Source organism: Capra hircus, chromosome 11 (assembly GCF_001704415.2).
Source record: "Capra hircus breed San Clemente chromosome 11, ASM170441v1, whole genome shotgun sequence".
Lineage (NCBI taxonomy): Eukaryota > Metazoa > Chordata > Mammalia > Artiodactyla > Bovidae > Capra > Capra hircus.
The window spans coordinates 4,255,992-4,281,954 of record NC_030818.1 but is presented as its reverse complement, the minus strand read 5'-3'; the positions used below and the strand labels follow the sequence as shown (position 1 = coordinate 4,281,954).

The 25,963-nt window shown below is 42.2% G+C and overlaps 1 protein-coding gene across 4 annotated transcripts; it reads right to left on the bottom strand.

The window, feature by feature from the left end:
- MRPL30 (mitochondrial ribosomal protein L30) lies at positions 1,467–25,955 on the bottom strand. 4 transcript variants are annotated; one of them, XR_001296230.2, is made up of 7 exons: positions 25,831–25,955; positions 18,383–18,460; positions 16,789–16,869; positions 11,388–11,534; positions 11,090–11,163; positions 10,828–11,011; positions 1,467–1,642 (listed from the first exon to the last, which is right to left on the bottom strand). XR_001296230.2 is itself a non-coding variant. In XM_013967443.2 (6 exons), exons 2-6 carry the CDS (start codon positions 18,431–18,433, stop codon positions 10,879–10,881), a joined length of 486 nt encoding a protein of 161 aa, XP_013822897.1. In that variant the 5' UTR covers positions 18,434–18,460; positions 25,831–25,955; the 3' UTR covers positions 10,776–10,878. The 4 variants fall into 4 exon arrangements, 2 of the variants coding, with proteins under 2 accessions (XP_013822897.1, XP_013822898.1); XR_310363.2 differs by lacking the exon at positions 1,467–1,642 and adding an exon at positions 7,999–9,697; XM_013967443.2 differs by lacking the exon at positions 1,467–1,642 and having other exon boundaries at positions 10,776–11,011.

Here is a 25,963-nt window from a genome sequence, read left to right as displayed (position 1 = left end):
CCACACTGTTTATCCATTCAGCCATTGATGGACACCTAGGTTATTTCCATGTCTTGGCTATTGTAAATAATGCTGCTATGAACATGGGGGTGCAGAAGAGACCCCCAGAGACAAAGGGGGAGTCTAGTTGGGGAACAAGAGTGTGTATCTGAGTGTGCTCTGGTGGGGGCTGGAGGATGGTTCAAAAAGACTGTAGTTCAGGGGCACAAAGGGCTCTGGTGGGAAAGAGGTGGGACTAATGGCAGAGAAGACCTTGGTGGCCAAGATAAGGAAGCCAGAGGGGATGAGGTGGAGTGAAGAGGATGAGTGACGATTAGGAGGACACAGTGGCTAGGGCATTCTGGAGCAAAGTGGAGAGGCCAGCCGTGGGGGCAGGAAATGCCAGTGAGAAGGGAGGGGCAAAACAAAAGCCAGTGATGAGGTGGGAAAGTGTGGTGGGGCAGGACCCATCAGTGAGAAGGGAGACAATGAGGGGAGCCCGGACAGGTGCAGTGAGGGAAAATGGGCCTGTGGAAGGCACTCCAGCAGAGGCTGGGAGACCTTGTAGGGCCCACTGAGAAGGTGGAGGCTGGTGTCAGGGAGGCTCTGCAAGAGGGCTGTGGACACTGAAGTGGGGACAGTGGAAGCAGCATCTTCTCCAGGCTCCTCAAACAGCAGAATGCCAGCTCTGGGAGGTTCCATATATGTACATGTATGAAGACACCTCACAGCCAGCTAATGACATGCAGTTGTTGACAGTGGCCCTTATCAGGGATGTCCTTGGGAATGCGGAGGGCAGGGCACAAGCCTTAGACAGGGAGGAACAGGGGCAGGGTGTTCTGGTGGGGCAGCGGCACCTGATGGTTACTCCCACCCTGTTCCCTGCACCCTGTTCCTCACCCCCATGGCTTGACCTCATAGTCTCTTCCCTGGAGATTCCCCTCACATGTCATGCCAAGCCATCCTGAGGGCCTGGAATTGCACCAGCCATGCTGGGAAACGGAATACAGAAAGCAGGGAAGTGATGGATCCCCCTGCACAGAAGAAAAAGGAAGACTTGGACCACTTGAGTTTCTTTCTGGCAAGTTCTCCAAGCAGGGGGACCAGCAGACTGGGTTACCTGTGGTGAAGCTAGGAGCACAGAGATACTCTAAAGAGGTGGAGGCTGAGTGGAATGATCTTAAGGAGAGATCCTAGCAGCTTAGACCATGAGAGCAACAAGAATTAGTATCAGGGGACTTCCCTGGTGGTCCAGTGGAATCCACCTTGCAATGCAGGTGACTTGGGTTCAACCACTGGTCAGGGAACTAAGATCCCACATGCCATGGGGCAACTAAGCCCACGCTGCAACTCTTGAGCCTGTGCAATGCAATGAAAGAACCTTCATGACACAACAAAGTGCCCCAACTAAGACCTGACGCAGCGAAAAAAAAAAAAAAATTAGCATCGAGAGTGCTGGCTCGCCACAGACCAAAAGACACATCTGGAACTTGGTAAGTTCCCTTTATTGCATCTCAGAAACAGTTCTTTGGGAAGGACTTTACAGGATTTGGGCTTTTATTAGATGATTTTGATGAGTGTTCACAGAAGCAGGGGTTGCTCAGGATTGGACGCTGTCAGGAAAAAGAGATGGCTCTATGACTGGTGTCTTCATTAATCTCATCTAGAAGGTGAGAGGGAAGAAGTGAGGCTGAAGCTGTGTGACAAGGAGCAGCAGCCCCCACGTTACCCAGAAGAGGGGAATGTTCAGTCATTTTTCTGGCTTGAACAATACTGGTGTTTTCAACTATTCTCAGACATGATTACACAATGAGCGTGTTTTTGTCTTGATCCATCAGTCACAGAGGGAGAAGGAAATGTCAACCTGCTCCAGTATCCTTGCCTGGAGAAGCCCATGGACAGAGGAGCCTGGTGGGCTACAGTCCATGGGTTGTAAGAGTCGAACACAACTTAGCAACTAAACCACCATCAGTCACACAGCGGCTTTATCTGATGTTGGTGATCTGTGAAATCGCTCTAGCTCCTAGACACACCAAGGTGTGGTGGTTCCAAGCCAGTTCCTGACTGTCAGAGTTGTTTTTCTCTAATGATCCTCCTTGGCCAAAGACAAAATCAGACCACAGGTATGAATCCAAGACAGCCAGATTTTTCACTTGTTAAGAGTTTGCTGATTCAGGGAATTCCCTGGGGGTCCAGCGGTTAGGACCACTGGAGGGGGCATGGGTTCCATCCCTGGTTGGGGAACTAAGATCCCGAGTGCCGTGCGGTGTGGAAAAAAAGAGAAACAAAACAGGAAAGTTTGCCAGGTGAGACCAGGAAGATGTCCAGAGGGCATAGTCTTTATTGGACCAGAGCTAATGCCCCCTCTTCTGTCATAGGATGAGTTGCTGAGTCACCTGATGTGACAATGACTGCACAGCAGCATTTAAGATTTTGGACAGGATACAACGAGAAAAGATAGAAGGCAGGAGGAGAAGGGGATGACAGAGGATGAGATGGTTAGATGGCATCACCAACTCAATGGGCATGAGTTTGGACAAACTCCAGGACATAGTCAAGGACAGGGAAGCCTGGCGTGCTGCAGTTCATGGGGTTGCAAAATGTTGGACATGACTAAGCAGCTGAACAATAACAACAATGACCAACCATAACACAGGCAAGTACCAGAAACCAAAGGATCGTGAGTCTCGTGACAAGTCTTACAAAGCCAGAGTCCCAGATTATAAAACCCAAGCAATGAACACACTGAAAACATCCCAGAATCCAGCAGGGTCCTTTAGAGAATCAGGTGTTTTATTTATCCTTATATCCACAGTTGTGCTTGCCCTGTAGTATGTAAATACAATCGGAAATACATCGCCTCACCCCCAACCACCACCAGTTGAGAGGAAATCAAGGTGTTCAAAGGGGCTTTGAACATCCTGTCTAGTCTTGTCAGAATTGCATTGCTGGCAGGTAGGACGTGCAGTGGAAAAACTCTCAGTGGTATCTTTAAAATTACCCTACCAATGCTGGCCCAATGTTGCTGCTGATTTTCCTCTGCTTTGTGGGTAATGGGCTTCCCTGGTGGTTCAGAGGTTAAAGTGTCTGCCTGCAATGCAGGAGACCTGGGTTTGATCCCTGGGTTGGGAAGATCCCCTGGAGAAGGAAATGGCAACCCACTCCAGTATTCTTGCCTGGAGAATCCCATGGACAGAGGAGCTTGGTGGGCTACAGTCCATAGGGTAGCAAAGAGTCGGACACGACTGAGCGACTTCACTTTCACTTTCACTTTGTGGGTAATATCACAAAACATACTTGCCAAGTTTCACTTTTTATTATGTCCACCTCCTTACATATAGAAAAGCACTTCAAGGCTCTTTAATTCTTTGTCAGTTTTGTAGGGCTCCTGTGATGATCAGCACATTTGTTTCTAAAGCATTTCAATGTCATGGAATAACTCCAAATCAGCTACCTAGCCCATCAGTATAAATATTTAGTTTTGCTACTGGGCAGATCTGGAAGAGGGCATTGAATGGATTTAATTTTTTAAATATTAAAAAAATATTTATTTATGGATGCACTGGGTCTCTGTTGCTGCACTTGGGCGTTCTCTAGTTGTGGTGAGTGGCGGGCTGCTCTTCATTGTGGTGCTCAGGTTTTTCACTGTGGTGGCTTCTCTTGTGGAGGTCGGGCTCTAGGGTGCTCAGGCTTACTTCCTCCGTGGCATGTGGGATCTTCTTGGACCAGGGATCCAATCCATATCCCCTGTGTTGTCTGGCAGATTCTTAATCTCTGGACCAAGGAAATCCAAATGGATATAACTTTTGAGGAAAGCTTATATTTCAAGGGCAAATTTGAGTCTGATGACCCAGCCTGCTTAGTAATTTTTAATTTTACTAAGTATGTATAATCTACACACACAATTAAATCAGAATTATTCTGGGGAGTCTTTAGAAGGTCAGTTTAGGGTATGGCTAGTTCCCTGAGGCAAGCAACTGTGGGCTGTCCCTTTGTGGGAGAGGGAAGGAGGTGGCTGGGTTTAGAGTGACAATATTGGACAGCGATGCGTGAAGGAACAGCACCAGTTTACCACAGGTTAGGTGATTACCTGAAATATGCCAAGGGTTTACCATCAGTGGAAGTCTATATAGCACAGCATCGGGAGCCATTAAGATTAATGGAGACCCAGGAACTAAATCAACTGAAGTTTTCATACTTTTATTATTGCTGCTGTGGTTCTTACTCAAGGTGGATACACATCTTGGCTATTGGAGGTAAAGAAAGACTGAAATAAACCAAGAGCCTTTGGTGATTTCCATTTAACTGAAGCTGTTCCCTAGTGCCTGTTCAGATTCATAATGAAAAGAAAGGGAGTGGGGGCAAGGAGAGAATTTTTAATTTCAGAACAATGGAGAAAACTTCTAGAAGATAGTTTTATGGTACCAGTCTTTGTGTCCAAGGACTATGTTTCTTTTAACTTTAAAAACATATTCACTGAAATGTATTTAATAGACATATAACTAACCTAGGAAGATCAATTCCCTCCATTTTTTTTTTTTTTTGCTGATACGAATTTATTACTTTTTATAAGTAATTTTGTCCCCATAGGTAGATTTATCGTACAGGAGACAGGGATCAAGACCATCCCCAAGAAAAAGAAATGCAAAAAAGCAAAATGGCTGTCTGAGGAGGCCTTACAAATACCTGTGAAAAAGCAAAGAGAAAAACAAAGGAGAAAAGGAAAGATATACCCATCTGAATGCAGAGTTCCAAAGAATGGCAAGGAGAGATAAGAAAGCCTTCCTCAGTGATCAGTGAAAAGAAATAGAGGAAAACAATAGAATGGGAAACACTAGAGATCTCTTCAAGAAAACTAGAGATACCAAGAGAACATTTCATGCAAAGATGGGCTCAATAAAGGACAGAAATCATATGGACCCAACAGAAGCAGAAGATATTAAGAAGAGGTGGCAAGAATACACAAAAGAACAGTACAAAAAAGATCTTCACTACCCAGATAATCACGATGGTGTGATCACTCATCTAGAGCCAGACATCCTGGAATGTGAAGTCAAGAGGGCCTTAGGAAGCATGACTATGAACAAAGCTAGTGGAGGTGATGGAATTCCAGTGGAGCTATTTCAAATCCTGAAAGATGATGCTGTGAGTGCTGCATTCAATATGCCAGCAAATTGGGAAAGCTCAGCAGTGACCACAGGACTGGAAAAGGTCAGTTTTCATTCCAATCCCAAAGAAAGGCAATGCCAAAGAATGCTCAAACTACCGCACAATTGCACTCATCTCACATACCAGTAAAGTAATGCTCAAAATTCTCGAACCCAGGCTTCAGTAATATGTGAACCGTCAAATTCCAGATGTTCAAGCTGGATTTAGAAAAGGCAGAGGATCAAATTGCCAACATCTGCTGGATCATGGAAAAAGCAAGAGAGTTCCAGAAAAACATCTATTTCTGCTTTAGTGACTATGCCAAAGTCTTTGACTGTGTGGATCACAATAAACTGTGGAAAATTCTGAGAGAGATGGGAATACCAGACCACCTGACCTGCCTCTTGAGATATCTGTACACAGGTCAGGAAGCAACAGTTAGAACTGGACATGGAACAACAGACTGGTTCCAAATAGGAAAAGGAGTACGTCAAGACTATATATTGTCACCCTGCTTATTTAACTTCTATGCAGAGGACATCATGAGAAATGCTGAGCTGGATGAAGCATAAGCTGGAATCAAGATTGCCAGGAGAAATATCAATAACCTCAGATATGCAGATGACACCACCCTCATGGCAGAAAGTAAAGAGGAACTAAAGAGCCTCTTGATGAAAGTGAAAGAGGAGAGTGAAAAAGTTGGCTTAAAGCTCAACATTCAGAAAACTAAAATCATGGCATCCAGTCCCATCACTTCATGGGAAATAGTTGGAGAAACAGTGGACACAGAGGCAGACTTTTTTTTTTTTTGGCTCCAAAATCGGCAGATGGTGATTGCAGCCATGAAATTAAAAGACACTTACTCCTTGGAAGGAAAGTTATGACCAACCTAGACAGCATATTAAAAAGCAGAGACACTACTTTGCCAACAAAGGTCCGTCTAGGCAAGGCTATGGTTTTTTCCAGTAGTCATGTATGGATGGGAGAGTTGGACTATAAAGAAAGCTGAGTGCCGAAGAACTGATGTTTTTGAACTGTGGTGTTGGAGAAGACTCTTGAGAGTCCCTTGGACTGCAAGGAGATCCAACCAGTCCATCCTAAAGGAGATAAGTCCTGAGTGTTCACTGGAAGGACTGATGCTGAAGCTGAAACTCCAATACTTTTGCCACTTTGATGTGAAGAACTGACTCATTTGAAAAGATCCTGATGCTGGGAAAGATTGAAGGTGGGAGGAGAAGGGGACGACACAGGATGAGATGGTTGGATGGCATCACCGACTCGATGGACATGGGTTTACTCAATGTACATGGGTTTGGGTGGGCTCCGGGAGTTGGTGATGGACAGGGAGGCCTGGCATGCTGCGATTCATGGGGTTACAAAGAGTTGGACATGACTGAGCGACTGAACTGAACTGAAGGTACATTTAATCCTCGGAATTTTTTTCTTTTTGATCTGATGGTGAATGGGATTGTTTCCTTAATTTCTCTTTCTGATCTTTCGTCTTTAGTGTATAGGATTGCAAGAGATTTCTGTGTAGTAATTCTGTATCCTGCAACTTTACGAAATTTATTGATGAGCTCTAGTAGTTTTCTGCTGGAATCTTTAGGATTTTCTATGCATACTTCTTTTCCAATTTGTATTTCTTTTATTCCTTTTTCTTCTTTGATTATCATGGCTAGGACTTCCAAAACTATGTCGAATAATAGTGGAGAGAGTAGACATCCTTGTCTTGTTCCTGATCTTAAGAGGAAATGCTTCCAGGTTTTCCACCATTGAGAATGATGTTTGCTGTGAGTTTGTCATATATGGCCTTTATTATGTTGAGATATGTTCCCTCTGGGTTTCCCAGGTAGCTCAGTGGTAAAGAACATGCCTGCCAATGCAGGAGACTTGGGTTCCATCCCTGGTTTGGGAAAATCCCCTGGAGGAGGAAATGGCAATCCACTCCAGTATTCTTGCCTGGGAAATCTCATGGACAGAGGAGCCTGGCGGGCTACAGTTCACTGGGTCAAAAGAGTCAGACACGACTGACTGACTAAGCAGGCACACACGCATAATTAACCACATTATCATTCACTAAAGTGATCAACAATTTTTTCTTCAGACAATGAAGAAAATTAGAGGACAGAAAATGAAATATTTTTTAGCTATTTTTTTCTCTAATCATTTCCTATCATCTTACTACTTTTGAGGGAAAAAGAAACATAAGTAATCTTATCCAAAGGCATTTCATCATTTGTCACTAGACTGTCATTCTAAGAAATAAGGGTAAAATTTTTATTTAGTGATTACCATCTTGTGTCTGTTTCTTATTTGGAAACTGTACAGACTTCCAGTCTTGTTTGTTTTTGGCTGGGCTTCATGGCATGTGGGAGCTTACCTCCCTGCGCCCCCTGAAGTGGAAGTGTGGAATCTTAACCACTGAAATGCCAGGGAAGTCCCCCAGTCTTAACTAATTATTTACCTAAGATATTAAAGTTGAGAAAAGTTTAAGTGTATAAAACAGATTGTGACATGTATACTTTAAAAAAGGTGACAGATGGTTTAGACAGTAATTTAGACCCTTGATATTTTTATCAAGCTGTGTGCTCGAAAGTCAATACTTAATACTCCTCAAAATATAAGAAGGGAAAAATACCACCTACATTTTAGAAAGTCTTTTAAAAATTTTTTTAAAGAAAAACAAGACAAATAATGTCTTTTTTCTTTATTATTAATTTATTAGTATTTTTTTTTTTACTTTACAATATTGTATTGGTTTTGCCACACATCAACATGAATCTGCCACGGGTGTACATGTGTTCCCAATCCCGAACCCCCTTCCTCCTCCCCACCAACACCATCCCTCCGGGTCATCCCAGTGCACCAGCCCCAAGCATCCTGCACCCTGCATTGAACCTAGACTGGCAATTCGTTTCTTATATGATATTATACATGTTCCAATGCCAGACAAATAATGTCTTCATCGAGATTTCTTTACTTTTTGTTCTAAAGTACCTCCCAAACACACAATCTTGCTCATGCCAAAAGCTTCCTAAAACGGCCAGTGCAATTCCAAACTTTGGTGAACTTGTGATAGAATGATAAACATACTATTAACAGTTAGTACTGTTAACAAGAAAAGATGAAGAAAACAGGTGTTTGGACTGAAAGAGGCACCATTTAGATTGAGAAGGCCCTGGGAACTGGAGAGGCTCTTAAAAAGATAGTACTTGGGTAACTTTATCTCCCCTGAGCCTGACCAAAGGGCCTACGGTTTCACCAAGGAGTGGCCAGACAAACCTTCTGAAATAAAGCAATTCTCAGAGACACAAATACAGGAGAGAAGAAGTCCCTAAAAGGTTTGAAATGATGGGAGGCAAAGGAGTATGAATCTCGGGATTCCCCTTGTCCAGCTTGAGGATGGACTTGACCAGGCTTGGCATATCAACTTCATGGAAACCCCCTGGATCCCGGCCCCTGGCAGTCATGCCTTTGTGGAACTTCCCTCCTCCTTGAATGTGGGCTGGACCTGTGACTTGCTTCTAACCAGTGGAATGCAACAAAGGAGATGGAATCCAGATGACTGCATTTACATGGCTACCTAAGAGGTAGCACCCATCTTGCTGGAGTCTCTCACTCTGATGCTGCTTTTAAAGAAGCAACTTGCCTTGAATTTTATAGCCACAAGGAAATGAATTCTGGCAACAACCTGGAAGAGCTTAGAAGCAGATACCCGTTCTGTCAAGGCTCTGACAAGAGGCCAGTTTTGGCTGATACCTTTTTTGTAACCTTGTCAGACCCTAGGTGGACTAGCAAGTTAAGCCATGCCCAGATGCCTGACCCAGACAAACAGTGGGATAATGAGCACATGTGGTTTTAAGCAGCTGAGACTGTGGTACTATGTCACATGAAAACAGAAAACAAACGCTCTAGCCTGTGCTCATCTCCCGACAGGCTTTTACTCTTCTGGACAATTTCATTTCTAAACATCCAAATGAAGATTTAGATATTTTCCTTTAGTCAGGCACAGCTAAGGTTAAAATAACTTATCCAAACTTTGTTAGACTCTTTGGGTAAAAATGAACCAATGGTCCTCTCCCCATGTTAAACAATATTAGCCCAGTAAAAGATGGGAAAACATCAGCAGGGGCAACTTTCATATCCACAACTGGCCTCAAGCTAACTAAAGCATGGACAGCTTCTGTTGTGGCAAATAGGCATCTCTCCAGTTAGAACCAGCCCTGTGAAGTCAGTATCCTTCCACTTTATATCCTCTCCAGGCTATATTCGTACCGGATGTTCAGTAATTGTAGAACTGAAACTGTGACTGCCTTGAAGCTTATTAATTCATGGATCTGGCTTCACTTCAGGCAGCACTTCTGCTTGATGCCCAGATTTTGACAGGACAGACAGAGGACCACAGGCAGCAAGTATGCCAATGTTACTGCTGCCTGAGCCAGGTTTTAGGAAAATAAAGGGCAACTAGAATTCCGAGTCTTCAGCATCATCTTTAGTTATGAGCTGCCACAGGATCTCCCAGTACTGAACCTCTGCTGAAATTCTTACTTCTCCCCACCCCTTCAAGTATCTGAAAAGGAAACAAAAGGAAATAATTTTCCCTAAAGAATTTTTCCCTTCTCATTTACTTCTTTTAAATAATAAACCTCAATTGTTGGCAGAGGTTTCTAGGAATTCAAGGAATATCAATAAAGTTTAGGCCAAATGAGATTTATAACTAGAAAATAGATACTGCTGCTGCTGCTAAGCCGCTTCAGTCGTGTCCGACTCTGCGACCCCATAGACGGCAGCCCACCAGGCTCCCCCGTCCCTGGGATTCTCCAGGCAAGAACACTGGAGTGGGTTGCCATTTCCTTCTCCAATGCATGAAAGCGAAGAGTGAAGGTGAAGATGCTCAGTCGTGTCCGACTCTTAGCTACCCCAAGGACTGCAGCCTACCAGGCTTCTCCATCCATGGGATTTTCCACGCAAGAGTACTGGAGTGGGGTGCCATTGCCTTCTCCCAGAAAATAGATACTACTAGGTGTTAAAGAACAGAATGAAGCCAAGTCCACACATGTACGTATAGACACGACAGCACACAGCCATCTGTCGAGCTATACCTGGTGTCTAAAGCCTCTGGCTGAATCTCTGTTCCCCAGCAGAGCAGACTAAGCTCCTTTAGGGCAGGAACCACATCTGGTCAGCCCTGGATTTCCCCAACACATAACACACTCTTCACTCAAAGGGCCACTTATAGACTCTGTAACAACCTAGAGGGATGGGATGGGGAGAGAGGTTCAAGAGGGAGGGGACATATATATACCTATGGTTGATTCATGTTGATGTTTGGCAGAAACCAACACAATACTGTAAAGCAACTATCCTTCAATTAAAAATTAAAAAAAAATTTTAAAGGACCACTCATAGAGTGTGCTGAATCCAAATGAGAAAACCAGTTTTTAAAAAAGTTAATGATTGCTAATGTGTCACCTGAACCCACGTGTTTAAACATTGCTATTCTTACCCATTTTCCAGTTACACTACTGGGGGGTGGGGGTGGGGGAGGGGAGATAAACTACTGAGGGTGGGGTGGGGCGTGAATTAAAGCAATTAATAGCACTAAAACCTCCAAGTCTACATCAAGGAAGAATCACACCATGCTTAGCCAGTGAAAAGGATTAGAATTTTTTCAGTATTTTAATGAGAACACTTTCTCACCATCTTTAAATAGAAATGACTTCCACTTTTTACTCTGAAGCTGCTGGGCTGTCAGCACTTCTTCGCTTCCTGGTCCGTGGGGTTCAGAAGCCACCGCACAACCAGCTCGCCAGTGCTCTTCAGGCACGTGTTGGACATGTCCTCCTCTGTTGGGAGACCCTGGGGCAGCTTCAGGGGCTTGATTCTGTGACATGAGAGGATGCTGTTAGTGTCATACCAGGTAACACATTTTAAGAAACTGCTAGAATAACAAATAACAAACCTTATCAAATGTTTAACCACTTTCAGCTTTGCATTCACTGAAGGGATATTCTTGTGAACTTGAGGAGTGTGTGCCTACAAACAAAGGAAACAACATTAGGGATCAATTTCAACAGTGCAGATGGTCCCACGTGTCAGGAAGAGGTTAAGGTGAAGTCTCCTTCTATCTAAATCAAACTTTCTAATATATTACATGAAATAATACGTTTAAACAAAAGAAATATTAAATAAGTAGGTTAAAAGTTTTAAAGGTGGAAAATTTACAGCAAATTTAAACAACACTAAAGATGACTACATACTTTTTGTAACCCAAGCATCTTTATTATATCTTTCTCCCAATATGGACGTCTTTTTGTACTTTTTATTCTGGTAACAATATGCAGTTTATGAGGTTGCTGTGGATCCCCACCGTATTTTTCATGATCTTCAGGTGAAGGCCGAAAAACCTAGAAAGAAGAACTACAAATGATAAATTTTCAACATAGCTTCAATGTATTCCCCTCCTTTTTTCCTCTTAAAAAAAAAAACTTCAAACAACTACATAATGATTTCATATCTAATCATTCTACAATCCTTATCCTCAAATTGAACATTTCTACCAGTCCAACTACTTAGATAGAAGAAGTCAAAGGAGTTCATGCACTAAGAAAAACATCACAGCCAGGGATTTTGTTTTGTTTTGATAAAAAACAAAGCAGGAGGAACCGGATGACAAATGCCAGGAGAAGGCACTGCACTATACTGGATGGGCCTTGAACTGCATCCCCTACCCCATTCAAGGAGGGGATAAATGTAAACTTACAGTAACACGTGAGTATTATTAAACAGAAGTATGTACTGAGCTACATTCCCAAATAAGGATATACGTATAACACTATTTATAATACTGGAACATTTAAAGGTCATATCCATATTTCTCAAGAGAATAGCTATAAAAAATTATGATTATTGTGTAGTCATAATTATTACATTCTAAATAAAACTAGTAATAATATAACTAAATCAGATGTGATGCAAATAAATTCCACTGTATTCTACTGGATTTAATGCTGCTATTAAAATGAATAAGGCTTATCATTTACCATTTTTGTAGGTACTAACTTTGAAGGATGGTCACAATATACTCTTGAGCAAAAACAACCAAATTTCCACACCACAAAAAAACAAATTTCCACACCACTATGTGTAGTAGGATTCTGTATTTGCTTCACCTATACCATGATGGAGGTTCATGACATTGTACAGGAGACAGGGATCAAAACCATACCCATGGAAAAGAAATGCAAAAAAGCAAAATGGCTGTCTGAGGAGGCCTTACAAATAGCTGTGAAAAGAAGAGAAGCGAAAAGCAAAGGAGAAAAGGAAAGATATAAGCATCTGAATGCAGAGTTCCAGAGAATAGCAAGAAGAGATAAGAAAGCCTTCCTCAGCAATCAATGCAAAGAAATAGAGGAAAACAATAGAATGGGAGAGACTAGAGATCTCTTCAAGAAAATTAGAGATACCAAGGGAACATCTCATGCAAAGATGGGCTCAATAAAGGACAGAAATGGTATGGAACTAACAGAAGCAGAAGATATTAAGAAGAGGTGGCAAGAATACACAGAAGAACTGTACAAAAAAGATCTTCACGACCAAGATAATCACGATGGTGTGATCACTCACCTAGAGCCAGACATCCTGGAATGTGAAGTCAAGTGGGCCTTAGGAAGCATGATTACGAACAAAGCTAGTGGAGGTGATGGAATTCCAGTTGAGCTGTTTCAAATCCTGAAAGATGATGCTGTGAAAGTGCTGCATTCAATATGCCAGCAAATTGGGAAAACTCAACAGTGGCCACAGGACTGGAAAAGGTCAGTTTTCATTCCAATCCCAAAGAAAGGCAATGCCAAAGAATGCTCAAACTACTGCACAATTGCACTCATCTCACACGCTAGTAAAGTAATGCTCAAAATTCTCCAAGCCAGGCTTCAGCAATATGTGAACCGTGAACTCCTTGATGTTCAAGCTGGTTTTAGAAAAGGCAGAGGAACCAGAGATCAAATTGCCAACATCCGCTGGATCATCGAGAAAGCAAGACAGTTCCAGTAAAACATCTATTTCTGCTTTATTGACTATGCCAAAGCCTTTGACTGTGTGGATCACAATAAACTGTGGAAAATTCTGAAAGAGATGGGAATACCAGACCACCTGATCTGCCTCTTGAGAAACCTGTATGCAGGTCAGGAGGCAACCGTTAGAACTGGACATGGAACAACAGACTGGTTCCAAATAGGAAAAGGAGTATGTCAAGGCTGTATATTGTCACCCTGCTTATTTAACTTCTATGAGAGGACATCATGAGAAATGCTGGGCTGGAAGAAACACAAGCTGGAATCAAGATTTCTGGGAGAAATATCAATAACCTCAGATATGCAGATGACACCACTCTTATGGCAGAAAGTGAAGAGGAACTAAAAAGCCTCTTGATGAAAGTGAAAGAGGAGAGTGAAAAAGTTGGCTTAAAGCTCAACATTCAGAAAACGAAGATCATGGCATCTGGTCCCATCACTTCAGGGGAAATAGATGGGAAAACAGTGGAAACAGTGTCAGACTTTTATTTTGGGGGGCTCCAAAATCACTGCAGATGGTGACTGCAGCCATGAAATTAAAAGACACTTATTCATTGGAAGGAAAGTTATAACCAACCTAGATAGCATATTGAAAAGCAGAGACATTATTTTGCCAACAAAGGTCCGTCTAGTCAAGACTATGGTTTTTCCAGTAGTCATGTATGGATGTGAGAGTTGGACTGTGAAGAAAGCTGAGCGCTGAAGAATTGATGCTTTTGAAGTGTGGTGTTGGAGAAGACTCTTGAGAGTCCCTTGGACTGCCAGGAGATCCAACCAGTCCGTTCTGAAGGAGATCAGCCCTGGGATTTCTTTGGAAGGACTGAGGCTAAAACTGAAACTCCATTACTTTGGCCACCTCATGTGAAGAGTTGACTCATCGGGAAAGACTCTGATGCTGGGAGGGATTGGGGGCAGGAGGAGAAGGGGACGACAGAGGATGAGATGGCTGGATGGCATCACCGACTGGAGGGACGTGAGTTTGCATGAACTCCAGGAGTTGGTGATGGACAGGGAGATCTGGCGTGCTGCAGTTCATGGGTTGCAGAGTTGGACGTGGCTGAGCGAGTGAACTGAACTGATACCATGATGAGTGTGTACATATGGTGTATTCTCTAAATACTGATTCTAAGAATATGACCTTAAATTCTAAACATAAGTCTAACAATTCTATACATTTGTGTGTGTGTTAGCCGTTCAGTCGTGTCTAACTCTCTGCTACCTCATGGACTATAGCCTATCAGGCTCCTCTGTCCATGGAATTCTTCAGGCAAGAATACTGGAGTGGGCAGGGGTTCTTCCCAACGGAGAGATCAAACCCAGCTCTCTGAATTGCAGGCAGATTCTTTACCACTGAGCCACCAGGGAACCCATATAAGTGTGTGTATACATGTATACACACAGACACACACACACACACACGCACACCCTTAAATGTAGAAAGGTCTCAAAAACATTAGGTCGAGAGTCATACCTCTGGGGACAGACTGAGGAAGGACAAAAAAAATGTTACTTTAATCACCAAGAATATTATTCAATCATTAACTTCTCCACGGAGGGATCAGGTTACACTGCTAAATGATGAAAGCCGCCGGAGAAGCATTATAGCCAAGATGATGCACATCTTTAACAATACGTAAAAGAGAAGTACATGGAGGGTGTGCGCAGTGGCTGTCTCCAAACAGCTGAGATGAAGGGTATTTTTCTAGAGCTTTTGATGAAATGTTGGTGAGAAGAATGGTGGCAAACAGAGGATGGGGTAGGCACACCAAAGAAAAGGAGAGACGACATGAAGAAACGGTGTGTGGAACATGAAATATTCAGGAAAAGTCAGTGGTTCCATGAGAATAAGGCAGGAAAAAAAAACATGAAAAGCAATGCAAGGGGAGTTAAACCAAGCTCAACTATGCTGAGTCTTTAGAAATTTCCAGAAGGCATATAAAGCTATTGGAGGTTTGAAACAGTATGACATTTCAAAGACAGGTTCGGAAAGAAAACTCTTTCAAAAGAACTGGAGGTGGAGACTGATACAAAAAAACTCAGAAGGACTTAAGGACATGGTTTAAGGGTCTGAATTACAGCAGCTGTAACAGAAAAGGACTGATCTGGGGACTCTGGCCAGTAAAATAGATGGATTTGTGGTAGGTGAGGGAGCAGATGGGGTTGAGATTGATTCAAAGGTTTTCAGTCTGTGAAATCACACAGAGGATCAACTGATATCACTAATACAAGTGATGTATTAGTAATACAACTAATACAAGCACGTTCTTTTAGTTTGGTTATTTGGAGGGAAAGTAAGACAATGAGTTCAATTTGGGATAACTTGAAATACTTATGGGTTATCCAAGCAGCAAGGTTTAGAAATTATTTGAGAAAACAGGAATAAGTCTGGAAGATGGGCAACGGGCTACAGATGTACACTTCAGAGTCATTTCTATGAGGCTGGAAAGTTTTCACACTCACTACAGCTGGCAATCAAAATCACTGCTTTCCACATTTTAAATAAATGTCAACATCTGTATCTATCCTTTTCTTCCAGAAGTTTACAGTCTAGGAAACATGGAAAGATATGACAATGTAGTTGCAGACCATGACTTGGAAAAAAAGAGAGTTCTGATAAAAGAACATCAAGCATGTTAAAGGTATCAAAATAATTGACGGTAATACTATTTTAGCTTTTAAACAATCAGTAGAGAATGGTGGTTGCCAGAGACTGGGGAAAGAAGGTATGAGGAGTTACTGTCTAATGGGAACAGAGTTGTTCCAATTTTGTAAGATGAAGAGTTCTGGAGAGGGATGGTTGTGATGGTCACACAATAATATGAAAGTACTTAATATCACTGAGAGAAAGTGTTAGTTGTTCAGCTGTATCCAATTCTTTCCAACCTCCTAGACTGTAGCTCACCAGGATCCTCTGTCCATGGAATTCTCCAAGAAAGAATACTAAAGTGGGTTGCCATTCCCTTCTCTGGGGGATCTTCCCCAGCCAGGGACTGAACCAGGGTCTCCTGCATTGCAGGCAGATTCTTTACCATCTGAGCCACCAGGGAAGCCCATAGTATCACTGAAGTGTACCCTTAAAAAAAGAGTTAAGATACTAAAGTTCATATCTTATGCATTTTACCATAACACTGAAAATTTGGAGAAAACAAAACAAAAATCTACTGAGGGCTTAGCCAGAGTTTTTCGAAAGAATGATAGGTACACACAAGTTTAGCAGAGAAGATCCAAATTAGCAACAGTTGATAGAGAGTGAAAACCAAGAGCCACAGGGACAGTCTGAGCAGGAGGAAGACAGTTTGTTTTCTCAGGACAACGGTGATATGAAAACACAAAATATTAAGGGAAAAAACCATAATCAGGAATAAACAGGTTCTGAGATGATAAAAAATCCACTACTTAAAAGGCCAGTAGCACAATTTTATTTTTAATAATTATTTACCTAAATCACACTATGTTTAAAACTCTACCCTTCTACCTATATCGACAAATAATTTAACGTGAAAGTTTCCAATATTGCAAAACCCAGTGCCTTTCAAAACACAACATGTTTTTCAAAAACAGTAACAGGAAAACAAAACCTTGTTCTTACTTCATCTGGAATTCTTGACCTCGTAAATTTGTGACGAATCCAGTCTGTACAAACAAGAGGTTCCACACCTTTTGTTGCCGTCTAAAATATGACATAAAACATTTGATTTTTAGCATTCTATCTAGTGCAGAAATCCAAACCTACTATTTTTAGGTGACGAAAGTCTACTCTTTTTGTTCTCGTGTTAGTTGTTCAGTCTTGTCTGACTCTTTGCAGCCCCATGGACTCTAGCTTGCCAGGTTCCTCTGTCCATGGAGTTCTCCAGGCAAGAATATTGGAGTGGGTAGCCATTTCCTTCTCCAGGGGATCTTCCCAATGCAGGGATCGAACCTGGGTCTCCTGCATCGCAGGCAGATTCTTTACTGTCTGAGCCATCAGGGAAGCCCTATTCTTACCTAACCTGTAATTATTAAACATGTATCTCAACCACCTAGCTGAATGAATACATCTTATCTTACCACTAACATTAAATATTAATAAAAACGTTTAAGGCAGTGATTGGCAATAATTTTCTGTAAAGGAGCAGACAATAAATATTTCCAGCTCTGGGTTACATGGTTCCCAGAGCCAAGTCTCAGCTCTGTCGCCGCAGGGCCAAAGCAGCCATCAACAATATGTAAACAAATCGTTGCGGCTATGTTCTAATAAAACTTTTTCAAAAACAGATGGTTGGCTGAACCTGGCCTGTAGGTTATAGTTCATCAATGCGATCAAGACAACATACGGTAATTTACCCTTCAACAACACAATGTAAAAGAAAGTCAAAGTGAGTTTCCAGTTTTCTTTCTAGTCCCAACAGTGCCATCAACTCTGGGTTCCTGTCTCCTGTTCTCTTTCTACAAGCCTGCAGTAGTATTTCTCCCGGGCTGCAAAAGAAAAAGGATTCACTGCCAATCCTTCATACCAGGAAACTCCTCTGGGTGGGCAGTAATCCTCCCCTCTATGCCTTCCCTGGACAGCAGAGAGCACTGGGAGAAGCAGGAAGGAATGGGGGTGGGGGGAGGGGGAAGTGATGGACACAGGCTCTGATCTACCAGGAAATAATACTGACCGCTCAAGATTAATCTGAGGCTAAGGTAAGACTCTCAAGCACCTGACATTATCATCATCTAATTGCAGGTCCTACCTAGACTCTGGCCCTCATGAGTAGACTAGGCTACACCACTCCCATTTCTAAAAGACTAGAAGGAAACACATGAAAGTACAAACATAAATGATCTCTGAGAAATTGTTTCTTTTCTTTCTACTTTTCTACATTTTTCTAATTTTCTAAGATTGGAAATGGACTCTTTTTAAAATTGAAGGGAAAAAAATCTAAAAAGATTAAGGTGAACAAAGGGGAATCAACACTAGTCATTTTTTACCAGCATGTTCTCCAGGAAGAGGTCTTTTGTGATTTCAATTCTTTAGGAATAAAACAGCAAATAAACCAAATAAAATCAACTCTCAACATTAAAAAAAAGAAAAATATATAAAGAAACTTAAAAATGTAACTTGCCTGTATGTTTTGTTAATTAGAAAAGAGATTAAAAGTTCTTAAGGAATAGAAAAGCAAGACAACTGGAAAAGATAATTACTGAAAAGAAACACTTACTTGTAGTCTCCCTGGGGGCCTCTGAACTATCGAGCGCAAAATCCCTGCCATGGATGTGATGGCTGTTCTCCTTAGAGGCTATGAGAAGTGAAAAATAGATCTGTGGGTCACATATGTTTTGGAAACAGATAGCTCTACCATTTCTGTAGTAACAAAAAGCTGAGCAAATTGAAAAACTGAATGAAGTTTAATAGTACAATCTTGGTTGTTTTAATACAATAAAGACAAGAATTAAGTTATAATAAATGTTTTAGTCAGAGTTCAAGAAAACCATAAGCAGTAATTATACATTAACCATGTACCATTTTCACCAAAGAGTTAAACCCTAAGTTGATTTCAACAACAAAAATGGGCAGTGGAGGTTCAGTTCAGTTTAGTCACTCAGTTGTGTCTGACTCTTTGCAACCCCATGATCGCAGGACGCCAGGCCTCCCTGTCCATCACTAACTCCTGGAGTTCACTCACACTCACGTCCATCGAGTCAGTGATGCCATCCAGCCATCTCATCCTCTGTCGTCCCCTTTTCCTCCTGCCCCCAATCCCTCCCAGCATCAGAGTCTTTTCTAATGGGTCAACTCTTCGCATGAGGTGGCCAAAGTACTGGAGTTTCAGCTTTAGCATCCTTCCTTCCAAAGAAATCCCAGGGCTGATCTCCTTCAGAACGGACTGGTTGGATCTCCTTGCAGTCCAAGGGACTCTCAAGAGTCTTCTCCAACACCACACTTCAAAAGCAGCAATTCTTTGGCGCTCAGCTTTCTTCACAGTCCAACTCTAACATCCATATATGACTACTGGAAAAACCATAACCTTGACTAGGCGGACCTTTGTTGGCAAAGTAATGTCTCTGCTTTTCAACATGCTATCTAGATTGGTCATAACTTTTCTTCCAAGGAGTAAGCGTCTTTTAATTTCATGGCTGCAGTCACCATCTGCAGTGATTATGGAGCCCCCCAAAATAAAAGTCTGACACTGTTTCCACTGTTTCCCCATCTATTTCCCATGAAGTGATGGGACCAGATGCCATGATCTTAGTTTTCTGAATGTTGAGCTTTAAGCCAACTTTTTCACTCTCCACTTTCACTTTCATCAAGAGGCTTTTTAGTTCTTCTTCACTTTCTGCCATAAGAGTGGTGTCATCTGCATATCTGAGGTTTTTGATATTTCTCCCGGCAATCTTGATTCCAGCTTGTGCTTCTTCCAGCCCAGCATTTCTCATGATGTCCTCTGCATAGAAGTTAAATAAGCAGGGTGGCAATATACAGCCTTGACATACTCCTTTTCCTATTTGGAACCAGTCTGTTGTTCCATGTCCAGTTCTAACTGTTGCTTCCTGACCTGCATAGAGGTTTCTCAAGAGGCAGGTCAGGTGGTCTGGTATTCCCATCTCTTTCAGAATTTTCCACAGTTTATTGTGATCCACACAGTCAAAGGCTTTGGCATAGTCAATAAAGCAGAAATAGATGTTTTACTGGAACTGTCTTGCTTTTTCGATGATCCAGCAGATGTTGGCAATTTGATCTCTGGTTCCTCTGCCTTTTCTAAAACCAGCTTGAACATCTGGAAGTTCACGGTTCACGTATTGCTGAAGCCTGGCTTGGAGAATTTTGAGCATTACTTTACTAGCGTGTGTGATGAGTTCAATTGTGCGGTAGTTTGAGCATTCTTTGGCATTGCTTTTCTTTGGGATTGGAATGAAAACTGACCTTTTCCATGGCAAGAATACAAAGAACTGTACAAAAGAGATCTTCATGACCAAGATAATCATGATGGTGTGATCACTCACCTAGAGCCAGACATCCTGGAACGTGAAGTCAAGTGGACCTTAGAAAGCATCACTACGAACAAAGCTAGCGGAGGTGATGGAATTCCAGTTGAGCTATTTCAGTGGAGGTTCAGTTCAGTTCAGTTGCTCAGTCTTGTCTGACTCTTTGCGACCCCACGAATCGCAGTACGCCAGGCCTCCCTGTCCATCACCAACTCCCGGAGTTCACTCAGACTCATGTCCATCAAGTCAGTGATGCCATCCAGCCATCTCATCCTCTGTCGCCCCCTTCTCCTCTTGCCCCCAATCCCTTGCAGCATCAAAGTCTTTTCCAATCAGTCAACCCTTCGCATGAGGTGCCCAAAGTACTGGAGTTTCAGCTTTAGCATCCTTCCTTCCAAAGAAATCCCAGGGCTGATCTCCTTCAGAACGGACTGGTTGGATCTCCTTGCAGTCCAAGGGACTCTCAAGAGTCTTCTCCAACACTACAGTTCAAAAGCATCAATTCTTCGGCGCTCAGCCTTCTTCACAGTCCAACTCTCACATCCATACGTGACCACCGGGAATCTTCAACAGGGAGGGCAGATAAAGAATGCTTTCCTCTAGTACCACAATAAAAGAAAGAGCTGGAAAGGACTTGAAGAAATCCCAACCCCTAATTGGAACTGATGACCTTCTTACTTTATTTATATGGAAAATGAATCCCAGCGAGTTCAGTCATTTTACCCAAGAGCCTCCAGCTTTTAAGAGAGTATATGGTCTGGAACCTAATTCTTCCATCACATTTTCATTAAATCCTAATACCCTTCTGTTAAGAACAGTAGGATGCTCTTTTTTGCTTATTTGCATTTTAAACTATTCTTAATGAACATGCATTGTTTTTATAAAGTAAAAGTCACGTTTATTTAGACAGAACAATTATCGCCTACTATACTGACTTAAGGGCTTCCCTGGTGGCTCAAAGGGCAAAGAATCTACATGCAATACTGGAGACCTGGGTCTGACCCCTGGGCTGGGAAGATACCCTGGGGAGGGAAATGGCTACCCACTCCAGTATTCTTGCCTGGAGAATTCCATGGACAGAGGAACCTGGTGAGCTAGAGTCCATGGGGTCACAAAGAGTCGGACATGACTGAGTGACTAACACACACACACACTGACTTAAACGGAATGTAGAAAGATTAAGTTCATGAACTACATGCATTAATATATTTTGGATACATGACTTAATTCATATGTTTCAATTCCCTCCCTGTCCCCCCACTCCAAGAACAGAAAGAAAATAACACCTATCTTGCAAATGAATTATTCTAAAAACATCTAAAACAGTACTTGGCACATCAGTAGCCCTTAATAGATGGTAACTTTTACTATTATAAGATCATTAAGTTATTACAGAGCTATAATAAGAGTACTCTAACATGCCAAAATAAGGTAAGTGCTGTATTTCAGTGTCTACCAGATTCTGGCTCACTCAAGCTCTGCAGGTTTTTCCTGTGGTGTGGAAAAAGCAATGAAGTTGGGGAATCAATGCAAGATGTCCCCCTAAAAGGGCCTGACTTCAGAAAAATTATCAGCAACTGAACCAGTATTTCAAAATTCTATATCAGTTTTAGAAGAGCTAACTACTATATTCTTAGTGCCCCCAAAGCAAAAATTTTGCTTTATTCATATTCTATACCTGTGGCATCTAGCATACTATCTGATAGACAGCAGGCACCCAGTGTTTGTTGATGCATGTCTGAATTAATTAATGGGTTACATCCATGGTCCACTCCACTGAGCATTCAGAAGTAAATCAGAATTTCATAACAGTCATTCAGATTTTATACTTCAAGCATTACAATACAGCATAGCACTTTCTACTTCAAATTATCCAGTTTGCTTGGGTGGCTATTTAGATCCTTTGTATCAAGGCTTCTTTAGAAGAGATGCTTAATCCGCCAGCCCTCCAATCAAACAATCTAAGTTATTTTCCCTACCATACTTCTTCCTCCAAAGTTAAGCATTTTCTTAGGTACTAACAAAGATAGTAGGTACCTAAGCACAAAGTCAGGTACTAATCCAATTTATTTAGCTTCGCTCTTTGTTAAATCTTTCTCTTATCATTTAGATTCCAAGCAAAGCCTCCTAATTGGCCTTCCTGCTTCTATTCTAATTTCCCCAAGGTCTTTTCCCCACAGCAGCAATCATCTCACTAAATCTGAAATCAGGTAATATCAACACCTCTGCTCAAAACCTTCCAAAGAGCCAGGTTTCTCATTGTTAGAGTAGGTGGTTACACACAAGCCAGAGAGGAAGGGTAGAATATCTATGTCATCCGATGACACAGGATTAGTGGTGGAACTAATATTTAGCTAAATAAAGACGTGATAGATATAGAAATAGTTATAGATACATATACATACATGGGTTGGCCCTCTTAGCTGAGAGGACCTAAAAACAATGGCATCCCAATAGGGATGAGCACACCCAGTGCTAAGATCTTAGTTCCTAATAGCATTCTCTGATAAAAAGAACCAGGACTCCTTGGAGAAAAGGCTGATTACATGGCTGTAGCAAGGAATATATAAAGAATATATAAAGATAAGTCTGGAGCATCTTGTAGTGCTAGAAAGGAACTACTCAAAAAAGTCAAAAATGACGGGGGTATGTCAAAGGGACTAGAACCCAACTGAAAGAGCTCCCAGCGGCTACAGCTGAAATAATATGAGCAACAAGGTAAGTAATACAGTACTGGCATATAACCCCAAACATAAACTAACCATGAATCCATACTGATATAAACAGATGAATAATGAGAGAAAGGAAAAAAAAAAAAAACCTCTCTTACAGAAGAATTTCAAATAATTTATGTAGATACTTCCCTCTCAAAGAGGCGGAGAAAAGCTATCAACACTTAAGCATGCTTAAGGTATGCTTAAAGACTTCCTGCCAGAGTCAGGAAAGAAGTCGGGGTGGGCGGGGAGGAGGGAATACTGTTACACTGGAGAAATCTAACCAACACTACATCTTCAAAGTGATCAAGATTAACATCAACTGTGATAAAAGCCAAGCTAACAGCATGTATGGAATGAGAGAATGAGAACAGCACTTCACCTCTAGGTCTTCCTTCCAAAAACCCCTTTCATCACTCTAACAGAAAAATATCAGACAGACTCCAATTGAAGGACATTGTATACAATACTTAACCAGTATTTCCTCAAATACCTGACTGCCTCAAACTGTCATGGTCATCAAAACCAAGGTAAGTCTGAGAAACTGTCATAGTCAAGAGGAACACTTGACAACTAAACATAATGTCATATTTTGGATGGAATTTTGAAAGAGCAAAAGGACATCAGGTAAAAACTAAAAAAATCTGAATGAAGTATGACCTTTAGTTAACAATGTATTCATATTGGCTTATCAATTGTAACAAATATACCACATTAATGTAAGATGTTAATAAAGGGAAATTTTGTGTGGGCAGGGTATATAATAAATATTAATATCTGCATAGCTTTCCTGTAAATCTAAAATTACTCCAAAATTAAAGTTTATTTATTTCTAGACTGAAAACTTCTAACTTAACACCTTTTCATTTTAGAGTGGCGGCCAGTCCTTACCCTTCCACCCTGTGGATTTCACCTCCAATTATTCTCTTGCTCAGCTGCTATACACACCCGCTGCAAGAAAGCGCTGTACCCTGCCAGGCAGGCATACTCCCCTGACTATTCCCTCTCCTGGAATGTCCCTGATATCCAAATAGTTAATTCTCTCACATCCGTCAATTTCTGGCTCCAATCTCATCTTTTCAATGAGGTCTACCCTGATTCCATTATTTAACATTTTGACCCAGAGGACAATTGTCAGCACTCCCAATGCCTTTTACTCTACTTGACTTTCTTTCCATAGCACTTAACATCTTCTAACATAATTTAATTACTTGTTAGGTTGGTCATTTACTGTCTGTTTCCACCCAATAGCATGTGAGTTCCACAAGGACAAAGATTTTAAAATTTTGTTTTTGGTTTGCTCTGTCTATTCACAGATATATTTCAAGCATCTACCTAAGCAGCACAGCCTGTAGCAGCCACTCAATCAATTTTCGCTGAATGAAGTTTCACTTCCAGACTTCAGAAGGTGTGACAGTCAAAAGTCATTAACTTTTAATGAAGTAAAAGTTGTTCTTAATAATTAGGCACATAACTCTTGGACCTTGAAGCAATGATACTGTCTTTCACTGTACAACTACCTTTCTCTTGGACAGATAAAAGGCCAGGGAAATAAATGCAGGGCTTCCCAGGTGGTGCAGAGGTAAAGAATCCGCCTGCCAATGCAGGAGAGGCAAGAGATGTGGGTGCGATCCCTGGGTCAGGAAGATCCCTTGGACTAGTAGGAAATGGCAATTCACTCCAGTATTCTTGCCTGGAAAATCCAACGGACAGCGGCTGTTGAGCTACAGTCCACGGGGTCACAAAGAGTTGGACAAGACTGAGCACACACACACACTTGAGGAGTATGATCCCACTTCCATCCCATTAAAAAGAGAGAGCGCTGTCTGTGAAACTCTAGAAGCCTATGAGAGAAACGTTAGCATATCTGGGGAGAGAAGGGCAGGCTACCGGAGCTATTTTCCCTAACTTCCACCCCTGATATTGTCTGATAGGTCTGCTGCTGTTGTTCTTTTACAATGACCGTACATGTAACTGTTCTTAAAAAAAGAAAACTAATTCCTTTTCTAAAGAGGCAAGGTACATGGGATTTTCCAGGCAATAGTACTGGAGTGGATTGCCATTTCCTTCTCCAGGGTATCTTCCCAACCCAGGGACCGAACCTGGGTCTCCTGCATTGTAGACAGATACTTTACCATCTGATCCACCAGGGAAGTCCAGAGGCAAGACGTCTATTTAATAGTAAATGGGGGTCGGGAAGGAACGGAGAACGTAGAACCTCCCTTTGAGCAAACTGACATCTCTGAGGGCAAGAAATGCCTCTTTTTTGAACTCTAATGCCTACTAGGCAGCCCTCCTAAGTGCCTCTTGGGAAAATACAAAACAAAACAACGCAGAACAAGTAGCTTTGAGTAGGTAGCGATCAAGACACGGTTGCAGAATCACGACTTTTAGTAAAACGGTAATTTTTTTTTTTTTTGGCTGCGTCCCACAGCAAGCGGGACCTTAAGTTTCTCTACCAGGGATAGAACCCACGCCTCCTCCAGCGCAAGCGCGGAGTCTTAACCACTGGACCTCAGGGAAATCCCAAAAGGTAAAATAAGCCAACTCCGGAGGGTTTGCGTTCTAAAATGCAGCACTTTTAAAATTATACAATTTTGTGTCACTATTAACAATTCGCTAGGCTGACCCCAGCAGAAAGCCCAAGTTACGAGTAAAACAGAAGCACAGAAAATGCTAAAACACCCTTTCCCGCCAGACTGCCCGGCCGGGGACGCTCAGTCCTCGAGCTCCAGGAGGCGGGGCTCCTCAGGCCGCCTCCCGGGAACCCTCAAACCGGGAGACGGGATCCAGCCGGTAAGCGGCTTTTCGGGAGACCAAGGGCCAACCGTGGACGCAGGCCCATACAGCTTACTGTGACTCGTAAACCCAGAACTGAATAGACAAAATCAATCCTCATCCGCATAGGGTTCACAGATACATGCTCCTAGCAAAAATGCAATACCTGCAGCCACTCATTCCCCACTCACCAGCAGTTGCTAGAAGTCTCTCAGCCTTAAGTTAACCACTGAGGAGAACAGGAGCCGAGGAAGGACCCAGAGTGCCACACTCAAACTCGGCCGTAACAGTGCATACACACGGTGCAGCACTTTAGTTCCAGAC